Source organism: Gracilinanus agilis, chromosome 3 (assembly GCF_016433145.1).
Source record: "Gracilinanus agilis isolate LMUSP501 chromosome 3, AgileGrace, whole genome shotgun sequence".
Classification (NCBI taxonomy): Eukaryota; Metazoa; Chordata; class Mammalia; order Didelphimorphia; family Didelphidae; genus Gracilinanus; species Gracilinanus agilis.
In genome coordinates this window covers 604,297,045-604,309,813 of record NC_058132.1, presented here as the reverse complement: position 1 = coordinate 604,309,813, position 12,769 = coordinate 604,297,045, and the positions used below count along the sequence as shown (strand labels likewise).

At 37.5% G+C, this 12,769-nt stretch overlaps 1 protein-coding gene across 1 annotated transcript in view; it reads left to right on the top strand.

The window, feature by feature from the left end:
* Window positions 1–8,992: 8,992 nt before the first annotated feature.
* Window positions 8,993–12,769, top strand: part of PTH2R (parathyroid hormone 2 receptor) — a 120,640-nt gene continuing 116,863 nt past the window's right edge. Inside the window, exon 1 of the mRNA XM_044667507.1 lies at window positions 8,993–9,067. Within this exon, the coding sequence (XP_044523442.1) occupies window positions 8,993–9,067 (75 nt within the window). The remainder of the gene's footprint in view (window positions 9,068–12,769) is intronic.

Below are 12,769 nucleotides of genomic sequence, written 5' to 3'. Positions count from 1 at the left end.
ATAGCAATAAAACTGGGCCAGAAATTCTCTCATCACCCTAGCCTTCTTTTTGCCTAGTAATTTGCGTGATGTTGATGGGATGTTGAGGGAGGAATAGCATCCATCTGACCCAAACAGATGTGAAGATTCCTATCCACCCACCTCCACTCCTGCAGAATGGATAAAAGCAATTTGTTCCAATGGCCACAAAGGCCCTGTGGAGTACTTTAGAGTTTGGTCAGATATCAAAGACACCAGGGTCATCTTCCACATCCTCAGCAATCACCACTGACTTTTGTCCCAACAAAGGATTTTGACTCGAAGAGAGAGTGAGGCTGACAGTTTCATGCAACTCTGCCTCACTTAAATCCCCATGACATCATTGGTCCTCTTCAAAAACTAAGGATAAACAACAGTAACTTGCACACTGCAGATGTTCATGATATACTTGTTTGATGAATAGAATAACCAGCCACCAGAAGTTATGTATACAGTTTTCCTTTCCATGTTGCAACTCTCTCTATAACTGTTTCTATATATCACAGATCAACAAAAGAAATTAAATGGGAATATTGGGAAAGTTTTGCAGGAGCCAAAGGTGACACATGAAGGCCAGCAAGTAATACAAAAAAAGATCAGAAACTCAGAAAGGCGTACTTAAGCCAAAATTTACAACAGAGTGCTGTGAACAACAAAACACAAAAATAAACTTCTTTTCTTGTATGAAGGGAAGACCAAAAAATTTTACATGGATTTTCCAGATCATGCACCAACCCCTGTGATATGGAAGGGATATATATATATATATATATATATATATATATATATATATATATATTTTTTTTTTTTTCTCCCTTCTCCTTCATCTGCCCACCACATATCACTGACTACTGTTTTCTCCATCTTCAGATTGCATTGTATTTACTAATTTGTATACAGGATGCCTGACCCAATGCATGCTTCCTAAGGGCAAGGATGGTATATAATTTGTTTCTTCCTGCCTTCAGCATATAGTACAGTTCAATACCTATGTCCATAATAGGTACTTAATAAATATGTATTCAATTGACTAGATTAGGGTCTCTTTTGAAAGCACAAGATGTCAGTGACTGAACCCATTCATAGTATGTTAACTCCAATTTTTAAAAATTCCAAGTAAAAGAAGGTTTTCTAAATGGCTCCTTTTCTTGTAATGCAATGTGAGTCCTAAAGTCCAGAGAGAAAGGGTTTGATTACCTCAGTGGCAGATAGAACCGTATCCACTGTGAAGACGATTTTGATGTCTAATGGGATTGGAGAAATATATTCTTGAACAGAAAATTCTTAGGATGAAGCAGACTAAAAAAAGTGGGGGAAATTGTTTTTTTTTTTGTTTTAGGCAAAAACATTTATGAGGTGAATATGAAGAGGTAGAAAGTATTAAAAAACGAGGGATATCAAAACTTTGCCCCTTTCAGTTTTTCCAAGGGTTGGCCCTCCTTTGACAAAAATAAAATTTCTACTCTACCCAAAATATATGGGGAAGCTTGGACCACATGTTTTAATCTGATTGGCTATCAGGTACTAATATTTTTATTTTTATTTTTTAATATATAGGGCTCAGGGGTGTGTGTGAATACTGTTGTGAGGAAGATTAGGAAGTAATTAATTAAGTGTTAAGGATGTACCTGCAGGAAGGTTGGAGCATTCCAAGATGGATTGAAGGAGCAGGAAGAAGTTGCTTGTGCCCTGAGAGAGACTCCATTAGGGGTTGGCACAAACTGTTGTTAGCCCTGGGAGATCTCAGAGTAAAGGACACCCTGAATCCTGATTTCCCTGGGATCATGAGTGGTGGTGGTTTCTAACAAAGAGGACAAGACCTACAGAGCAGCACCAAGGGAAGGAGGAGTTTGGGATCTGGTGGACAACATTTCAAGCACACCGTTTCAACTTGGATACCTTGGACCATTTTGGCTTTTGACATCCTGAGATCATCTGTGGATTACTGTGAGAACCCCAAAGCCACCCTCAGCCCTTAGCTGTGCTGGTCAAGCCTGGCAGGAACCAGGTTTGATGCAGGCTCCCAGAGACTCCATTACTGCTCCTTTGGCCCTGTCTGCTTAAATCACTAAGATTAGAGTAGAGAAGTCCTCCCCCTTGCCCTGTGGTTTTGCCCTTTAGATTTTAAGTATAGAAATCCCTTTTCCACCTTTTAGTTGAATATAATTAAAACTGCTAAAACCTTTACCTTGCCTGCTGATTCCATAAACCCTGGCCTAGGGTGAGCTGGGTGACAGTTGTGGCCAACTGACATTCCTGTGTTAAGCCAGGGAACTCTGGTCTCCCTATCCTAGTCCAGCCTCTCCTACAACCCAGTGTGTGTGCCCACAATCATTTAGATTTATTGTAACATCCCTGGTACCTCCATTATCTATTTTCACAATACCAACACTAATCCAATCATTGGTTCTTCATGTAGTCTTCTACTTTAAAAATATAAAATGTATAAGAGGCATGATTTTTTTTGTTTAACAAGGTGAGATTTATGACTGTTAATAACCAAAGCTCATTGTCAAATATTTGGATAACATTTACTTCATAGCTTAACAGAAAGTAATTATAAGATCAGCAACTCAAAGAGTTCATTTAGGATTAATGGAAAGAAACAAAAAATTTGGAACTCTCTTCCTTAAAAAAAATGCTTACTTTATATCTTAGAGTCAATATCATGTTTCAAGGCAGAAGAGCAGTAAAAGATAGGCAATAAGGGTTAAGTGACTTACCCAGGGTCACAAAACTAGCAAAGGCTTGGAGTTGGATTTGGATCCAAGACCTCTCATCTTTAAACCTGACCCTAAGTCCACTGAGCCTCCTACCTACCCCCAGGACTTTCTTCTTTTAAAGTTAGTTGTATAGAAAATTGTGGAATAGGCCACATTTGGCTTCTGCAGGCAGAGTATTGCTTTCCTTCTCTTCCATTCTCATCTCTTAGCATCTCCCTAAAAATTTCTCTATCCTACCCCCACCTCCAAGCTCCTGTTGTAATTACCTCAACCCAGTTCCAATGACCATGAATTTTTAGTATGAGCATTTATACCTTGGAAATCAGCAAACTACAAATCCAGAATTAATTTATTATTTTGTTGTTTGTCTAGATTTTTTTAAAATAATAAAGAAAATGTCAATAATAAGGAATAAACCTAAAAGCTACAGAACAAATTTTTGAGGTTCTATTGTTTACTAGTATACTTCTGTCTAGTGCTTTATCCCCTTGAGAATATGTGTTCTTTAAATGTTTTGATTACAAGGCAAAATGGTTGTTTATGTAAATATAACCATTCAAAAATGTAAATGCCATCTTTTTTGGCTCCAGGGCCCAATCAAAATAAATAAATAAATAAATAAATAAGCAGGATTTGGCCCTTGGGTCTTGTTTGCCTATTCTGATCCTCTAGTTCACAGTCCAAATTATTCAGCTGTAGGGTAAACTCCATGTTTTGTAGCTAACCTCATCCCAAAATTATTTTTGATAATATCCTCTGTTTTGAATCTTGGCACCTTATCTAACAGAGAAATTCTTTCTGTACCCTACTTGAGTGTGATTCATCCTCTGCTTTCACTTTTACTTTCAGTGAAAGGGGCTATCCTTTAATAATAATTGCTAAATTTTTAAAAAAACACTTTAAGGTTTGAAAAGGCAATTACAAATATGTATTATCTCATTTTTTCTTATAATAACTCTGAGAGATAGGTGCTACTCTTGATGGATGACCATGAAAATACCTCCTTACTCTAAAACTTTATAAAATACCCCAGGAAAGAGTAATATAATTAAATTTCCCTGTAAATGAGGTGATTTGCCCAGGGTCACAGAGCTAATAAATGGCTGAGGTTGCATTTGAACTCATATTTTCCTGATTCTAGACCCAGTGCTCTATCTACTGTACCACCTACCTGCTGCATTATGTGACCTGTCCATATTTTTCCTAATATGTTTCCTTGATGATATTCTTTATACCATTTCCCTTTAATAGATTCTTTTTTATAATATTTTTCAGCTTTTTCATGCCCATTCTATACCCTTTCACTACCTTTTGGATAATACTCAACTTTTATCCTGAAAGTACCCAGATACTTGCTTCAGATGTCCATTTTGCTTCCTACTGATAAATAATACTCAGATATATTCTGCTTTCTTATACTGGTTACTGGTGAATTAGCATTATCTTGTTCTTCCATTTTCTTATCTATAAATGATGACAACTTGAGGTGATAATATCTAAAAAGTTTTGACAAATACAATGTCTCCAGCAGTCTTACATAAAGAATAAATAAAACCAGCCATTATCAATATATACTAACATTTGAATTCTTACTTAATAATAAGAGCTAGCATTTATAGTGAATTTTAAGATTTGCAAAGAGCTTTGTAAATATCCTCCCAATTTATCCTTACAATAACCATGTAAAATATGTGTGATCGGGGGTGGGGGGTGGGAGTGGGGAGCTGGGTAGCTCTGTGGATTGAGAGCCAGGCCTAGAGACCGGAGGTCCTGGGTTCAAATCTGGTCTCAGACACTTCCCAGCTGTGTGACCCTGGGCAAGTCACTTGACTCCCATTGCCTACCCTTACCACTCTTCTGCCTTGGAGCCAATACTGACAGAAGGTAAGGGTTTAAAAAAAAATATGTGTGATCAATACAGAGAAACATGAAAAAGATCCACAACAACGGATGCAGAAATAAGCAGTCAAGAAAACAATGTGTATACACTATGACCCCAACTATGTAAATAGAAACATCTTTCACCAAAAAGATCAAAAGTAAATGTAACAAAATTGTAAAGATTAATTCAGATTTTAATTATATCCCTAACCCACCCCTTCTTCTAAGTGGAAGGTTCACAAGCATTATATATTACATATTCAGACTTTTAAAATATATCAATTAACTGTTTTTTTAAATTTGTTAAACTTTTTCATCTGGAAGAATAAGAGAGAAAGGTAATGAGGGCAACTATGATGATGAAAAATCAAAAGATATCAATAAAATTACTTTAAAAAACTATACTAAGACGTTTGGGATACCTTTTGTATGTAGATATCCTCTCCTCTCTTCTCTCCCCTTCACTATAGCTCTTTTATCCTTGGTCTTTCCTTCTTATTCTTTTCCCACTTTTTGTCTTCCCTCTTCTCTTCTTTCATCATCTTTTTCCCTCACCTTTTCTTTCTTCTCCTTTGTCTCATGTCAATTTAACAATAATAAATGACATTTTCTTTTTTTTCTTTTTTAGTTTCTAGAAGTATTAGAAAAGGACAGAATGTTAGAATTAAAAAAAGAAATTAAGGAATATTTCATCAAAACCCTGCATTTCACAATCGAGGAAACTAAAGTTCCGGGAAAACGTTTTTTTTATCTTTGGCTTGTCTTCTCAAATTTTGGATGGTTTGAATGATTTCTGTTGTCTCATTATGAATTTAACTGAGGATATGAAGCACTCTGGGGCTCAATGCAATCAATATAATGTTGTCTATTAATGGGAGTTTTTGGAGAATCCCATTTGGACCCTGATAATAGGATATCATTCTTTATAATAGTAACTACAAGTGAACATATAATTATTTGTAACTTGATGTTAATACTCAGCATATAACTGAACAAATTAGCAACACATAAACATAGGGATAAGATATTTTATTTGGGGAGAACCTGTAAGACAGTATTGTTTTTAACCAAGTTTTGTTTGTTAATATCAGTATATTTATTATCTGGCGCAATAAATATACAATTTTATCTGTGTGTGTGTGTGTGTGTGTGTATTTGTAGTATAGAGTGCTATAATTAATGCCAGAACCAGAGCAGATGTTATCAACCAAGCACTAAATCTACCTCTCGTATTCCAAGACTAGAGAATACTCTGGGATAACTTCCAATCTCTTTTCTGGCTCTCAGAACTAGCTGTTACATTCCCCATATCTCCCTCTGTCTGTCCCTGTCTATTACCTTTCTCTTATTGGTCCAGGTTTTTTTATGGATTACTCAATTAGATCATAGCTCTATTCGTTTGTTTTGTACTCTTTGAAAATGTTTCCTCCTATATTTCTTCAGTCTAGGTCTTGTGCACAGCCAGTACTTAATATTTCTTGAAATTTTTCTAAAGCATAGTAACTCCAAAGGAGAAGGCTCCAAAGAGGTCATAACACACATGATAGGTAATGAAGCTTATCTCCAACACAGTCATGACTAATCCTAGTTCCCAACATTCTCTGATTTTCCTCACTTCTTTCAGTATACTAGTCCCACAATCTTCTAGCTGATGAGGCTAAAGTTGATATATCAGGGCATCTATGATCTTCAACCTGGTACCTATGGTAGCAACTGTGCAGGTATCTTTGGGGAAATTTCTACTTCCTACCCTCCAATAGAATTCCAGCTTTATTCTCCCTCCAGAATACATTATGACTAGGGGAGGCATTGCTCAGAAGACACTGGTGGACTCCTAATCTCCTTCGCCTTGTGTCATCTCTTAACTACTTTTTTTTTTTGTTTAAACCCTTAACTTCTGTGTATTGTCTCATAGGTGGAAGATTGGCAAGGGTGGGCAATGGGAGTCAAGTGACTTGCCCAGGGTCACACAGCTGGGAAGTGTCTGAGGCCAGATTTGAACCTACGACCTCCCGTCTCTAGGCCTGACTCTCAATCCACTGAGCTACCCAGCTGCCCCATCTCTAACTACTTTTTAAAAGTTCCTATGTTTATCTAGTAGTTCACATTCACTCCTTTATCCTTTGGCAATCTCTGTTGTCCAACCAGGCAAGTGAAATTAATATCAGCATATCTGGAGTATTAGGACTGCTAAACATTAAATAATTGTCCTCAAGTGTGGGAGGAGAGCATGATAAAGAAATGAAAGGCTATAAAAGTTTTTGGTGTTGTAGAATATGAAGAAGCCTATTTCCCAAGCTATTGCCAAGTTATTACAAAAAAGAGCAAGTGATTAGCAGTGCTGCTCATTGTTAAAAGAATAAAGAGAATTGGGTTAGCTACTATAGCAAAAAAGTGAACAATTAAAAATTTCACTGAACTTAATCCAGGTAGTAAGACACTCTAAAACAAACATTTTATACTATTTAATCAAATTCAAATTTAATTAATAAAAAGGATGTCAAGAAAAACATATTTTGAAGGAAAAAGAGCAAATGTTATTCGTGACAGCATCAAGGTCTCACTGTTACCATTTGCAAGCACTTAGATGAATCCATTGCAATTCAAAGAAAACTTACTGAACATTAGGACAAAAATGCTGAAGAGACTGATTGGTCCCAGGCAGATTAAAAAAAAAGAAGAAGAAAGAAAAAAAACTATCTAACTTTAAGGAGCTTAATTTGATTGTGTGTGTAATACATATAGTATATATAAGTTCAATAGATGCTTAAACTGCCACAAATAAAAGAAATAAAAGGCATTTCTTAAGGTCAGAGCTAGAGCAGACCAGCAGTCAAAAAAGCTAATGAACTGTGAAACTTTAAACCAAATCTCTTTATTCACACATTTTCAGTTTGACAACCCATCAGTGTTCTTTGCAGCCTAGCCATCAGGATTAATGTGATCTGATCACAAAAACAGTGTTGTTAACTGGCAATTGTTGTTCAATTGTTTACCAGTCTTGTCCAAACTCTGTGACCCCATGTGGGGTTTTCTTAGCAAATATACTCCAATGGTTTGCAATTTCCTGCTCCAGCTCCTTTTACAGATGAGGATACTGGGGCAAAAAGGGTTAAATGACTTGCCCAGGTAGCACTACTAGTGTCTGAGGCCAGATATGATCTCTGGAAAATACTTATTTCTGACTCCAGGCCAGATATTTTGTCCATTGCATGGCCTTACTGGCAACTGACAGCTGGGTAAAATCTAGCACTTTGGGGACAGGGGATGATCAGAACTTCCCCTTAGTTTCAGGTTCAGGGGATGATTAAAAAAAAAAAAAAGCCTTTTCCACTCAAGTCAGTATTACAGGCAGTATTAACTCCTGGGAGAAGGATTTAAAAAAACTCAACAGCCAATCTCTGACAAGTCTACAACTATCTTTGATTTATGGTCCTTGGAAAAGGGAATCTGCTTTCTTTGCAAGATAATTGCTTTGATCATCTAAAAAGTGAATCCTTTACTTACACTCCATGCCACAATATGTGGAGACTTCTCAACTAAAGCATGGAGGGATTGCAATCTGTATCACGGGAGAGAGGAGTATTCACACCAGTGAAATTGAGGATAAGTACACTATTTAAACAGCATAGGGGAAGGTGCACAGGATTCAGAGGATTCACGATCAGAGAGAAAGGCAGGGTACTGGCCCGCCTGAGGTTTTGAGTTTTTAATGCTGTCTGCCCTGTACCTCAAGTGACTAATCAGGTTGTGCCGTCATTCAAAGAACTTTTTGGATCGTGATTTTAGAGAAAGCAGAACTGAAACACGGAAAACGGATGCAGTTCAGTTCACTAACTCCATCCTGCCTGGTGGCTTGAAGCGCAAAGAGAATTCGTGGAGGGCAACGGCTCTGATGAGCCCACGGAGCTGCCTGGCACCAGGGCGATCCGCAGGGTGCTGCGACCACACCTTCCCTCCCTCCCTTTTCTTCTCCCTCTCCTTTTTCCTCCAGGGGTCTCCCTTTTCCAGACTGCAGTCAAAGCAGAGCCTGTGGTTGTTCGCTTGTTTGTAAACCTCGAGTATGCAATTTCCCAGATGAGAAACCAAGAGAGGAGCAACTGTCTGTGCTGGAGACAACCTGGTCCAAAGAACGCGAGGCAGCCAGGACTCCCAGGAAGCTGGGGAAGCGGTTTGGCGCTGCCCACAGTCTAAGCAAACTTGGGCACCAGCTGCCCTGCCCTTGTGACGAGAGGACTAGGGGCTGGTTGGAACTCCCTGTGGGGAGCCACAAGTTTGACAAGCTTGAACAAAGTTGGCAGTACCTGGGATCATAGTGAAGTATTGTACCCCTTGGCCTCTCCACTGTGCTGTCCTTCTAGCCAATAGCCATGGTCAAGCCCCGGGGGCTACCCTACGTCTGGGGCTGGATGGCTCTCAGCAGCTGTCTCCTGACTAAAGCACAGGTAAGGAGAGTGGCGGGGGGGGGGGGGGGTTGGGGGGGCTGGGGTGGAGGATCGTCTGTCCACCGAATCCCATCTTTCCCAGGGACCCTAGACAGAGGAGATCATTATTTACCAGGAAGATCCTGGATTACCTCCCCTTCCCTGAATCCTACAGGTGGTCGGGAAGCCTGGGATTTGGAAACATTTGGTAGAGTAGTAGGGATGGGAACCGGCTACTTACTTTTCCTGGGCACTGCCTTGCAGTGGTCCTAGACAATAAAGAAGGGGATGTGGAGATGGGGAGAAATAGGTGGAGGAATGAACACTTCTCTTCTTAGGCAATTCCACTTCGAGACAACTCTTCCAAAGATCTTGTATTTGAGCAACCTAACGAGACCCGAGGACACTTGGAGTTTAGCAAAGAATATGGCTATTACTTAAAATCTTAAACTTTCCTCCTGTTTCAAATAGACTCTCCCCAAATGAGGGCGGCTAGGTAGGGAAGACCAGTTTTATTTCTAGTGATATTATATTAAAATCAGAGCTTTTAGTCACTTTTGGGGGTTGTCATAAAGATTTGTAGTCGTTATATTGCAGAATTATCTGACCAAGACAAAATGACAGATTTAAACTCAGAGCTTTTTTTGGATGAGTGAAATGTATGTATTGGCGAATGCTAGAAGTGAGAACTACAGTAATTGTGAATTTGTTCTCCATTACTTACCATTTCCTTCTTCAAAACAGTAGAGGGCGCTCCTTCACTTCCCTACACGGTATTTTCACTCACCTGTCCTCTTTTGGGAACCCTAAATCATGACATATTTCTTTGTCAGTGGTAACTAACCATGCTTGATAACATTTTGTTCTCTAATCTTATATGACAGCTTTCAAAAGTTAAGTAATTTCAAAAGAGCAATTATGGTCCATTAAAGTAGTTATTATATTTATAATCTAATAATTTAGGAACTGAATGGATATTTCAAAAAAAAAGGGAGAATTTTGAAATACTTTTGATTGTACAGAGTATCATCACTATGTCTTAAAGCCTCTAATGCTTTAAATGAAAGTCAAGTCGGTAGTCTATCACTGATTTATAAGACTGGTGAGGGGCTTTTCAATGGAGAGAAAACTTAGAAATTATTTAAGCTCAAATATACCTCCAAGTTAATGAGTGGACTTTGATTGCAGAGATTACATGGGCAGTGGAATGGACAAGAAATTCTGGCTTTGGAAACTATTGAAAATCATCTTCTTCCTCTTGGGACCCTCTGACTTTCCTTTGGAATATTGTTTAAAAGTGTCTATTTCTTAGTGATCATAAGATATTGCAATGGTTTGTCATCTCTCCAATTCATTTTAGAAATGAGAAAATTGAGGCAAACAGCAAGGGACTTATTCAGGGTCACATAGCTAGTAAGGGTCTGAGGCTGTTATTTGAACTCCAGAAGATGTCTTTTTGACTCTAGGCCTACTATGCCATCTATTTGGAATATTACTCTTCTTGTAAGATCCATTTGCTTGTTTGTAGTACAAATTAGCTGCAAGCAAGCATTGTTAAAAATGTTAAGTGCATTGGTTGATTTTTCTAAGGTGATAAGGAGATATCTTTTACTAAATGGTGAGGAAATCTCTGTAGGGTGCTCAATTAGAGTGCTCCGCATTAATAATTGCATTCTGCTTTTAGATTAAGTGTTTTTTTAAAAACTTGTAAGAAACAATCTTAAAGCAAGGTATCAATTAAATGTTATTTGTGTTTTCTAAATATCTAGTTCAAACTGTTAGCCATTTGCAGTTGGAGTTTATCATCTTTCAAATGATAGTATATGAAAATATGGGAAACTGAACCAAGAGTTTTTCCCTTAGGAAAAAACAAATAAATTAAATGCTAAACTCAAAGACCACATAGAATTCTTATCTGAAAAATAGACAATGGAAAGATTATTAGAATGGAAGTCAGGACACTGGGGTTCTAGTCTCTGTTCTAACGTTAAACTATCTGTATCCTTAGATTATATTTATATCTAGCTAGCTAGCTAGCTAGCTAATATCTAATCTAATATATCTATATATATTATGATATTTATATATATATTAGATTTATATCTTTAGGCCTCAGTTTCCTTATGTGTAAAAAGAGAAGACCTCTGTGTTAATTTACTGAAAGTCTCTTGTGAGTAATAGGATTTTATATCTCTAATTTAAAACATGAAAACATTTACAAGAAGTATAACTAGCAACCAGGTATCTCCTGCAATTATTGAGTCCCCTATAGTAGAGAACATCCTCTGTGGAGAAGAGAGGCATTTCTGGTGATGTTAAACTAGGAGGGAGAAGCCCTTTACAAAACTGAACTTAAATGTGTGTGTGTGTGTGTGTGTGTGTGTGTAAGTAATTTATCTACTTTGACTTCTATCCCATAAGGACAATTATATTTAGCCATCTGAAGGTCTGTTTGTCCTTGTTCTTTTCTGATGATATGTAGAATTTTACTAATTTATATTTTTGTAAGGAATTTGTGTCCATAGGGAGTAAAAAGGGAAGACAAGGTCCATGGGAGCTAGAACTAACTGTTGGCAGTCCTTTTAATCTCCCAAAGCAAGGCAGCATCAAGATGGAAAAGAGCCAGGAACTGCTGGGCTAGCTTGCTGTTGCCAGCACTGCACAGGAAGTAGACCAGACCTGAAACACTTTCTCTATTTATTAAGGATAAAAAATAGAAGTCTTTTAAAGGTAATGTTCGTAGACAATAGGGACTGCAATAGAGTTGGTCTTACTCTCCAGTATGGTGTTTAAATTAGGTTACCTATCAGAGGATCATTGGTTTGTTTTTCTTCTTTTCTTCTTAAAACTTTTTAGATGAAACATAATGACAGTTGCCTATCCCTGTATCTTTTTTTCTTTCTGATACCTAATTGCTGCCACCTAACTTTTTCTGAAGACTAAGTTGGTTTTCAAGAAAAAGGAAAAAAAGCCCACAAAATATTTTTTAAATCTCTGCATATACTAGTTCTATTAATTTATAGCTCTTTTTGACTTTACAGTTATGAATAGATTGTGAGCTCATTGGAAGTAGGGTCTTTTCCCACCAGCTTTGTTTTTTTTTGTACCCCAACATTCAGCACAGTGCTTATCTCATAGGAGAGACTTACTTAAAGCTTGTTTGACTTGACTTTCCAGCAAGAATTGTCAGTTCTTTTAAGGCAGCAACTGTCTTTTGCACTCTTTTTACATCACCAGCACTGGCTTTTAATAAATGTTCGTTGTGATTGATTGATTGATCGATATTGTGCTTCAGGGTCATCTTTCTTGAAGAATCTATTTTAATTTTTGTTATTCTAAGAACTCAGTCATCAGACCTGGGGTGAAAAGGTCCAGATGGCCAACTTACCCACCAGATTCATGACAAATTGATTCTTAAATCATTCCCTCATTTAATAAGCATTTAATGGAATTCAAACTTTACTGCAATTTCTCTCTCTACTGGAGATAGTGTCATAATCCCTGAAGAGTAAGTGCTGGGGGAACCAAATTAAAATGAGTGTGTGCTTACTGAGTAAGAAAGAGAGTTGAGTATCTTACATGTGGATCTATCTGCCCTAAGCCCTAATCAATTATTCTCCTACATAGGCTTTAAACTCTAAGATATTCTAGTATATCCTGTTTCCATTATTATTGACTATTTACCTTTTTTTAACTTCTCTTTCCTATGCTACAAAATGCTAT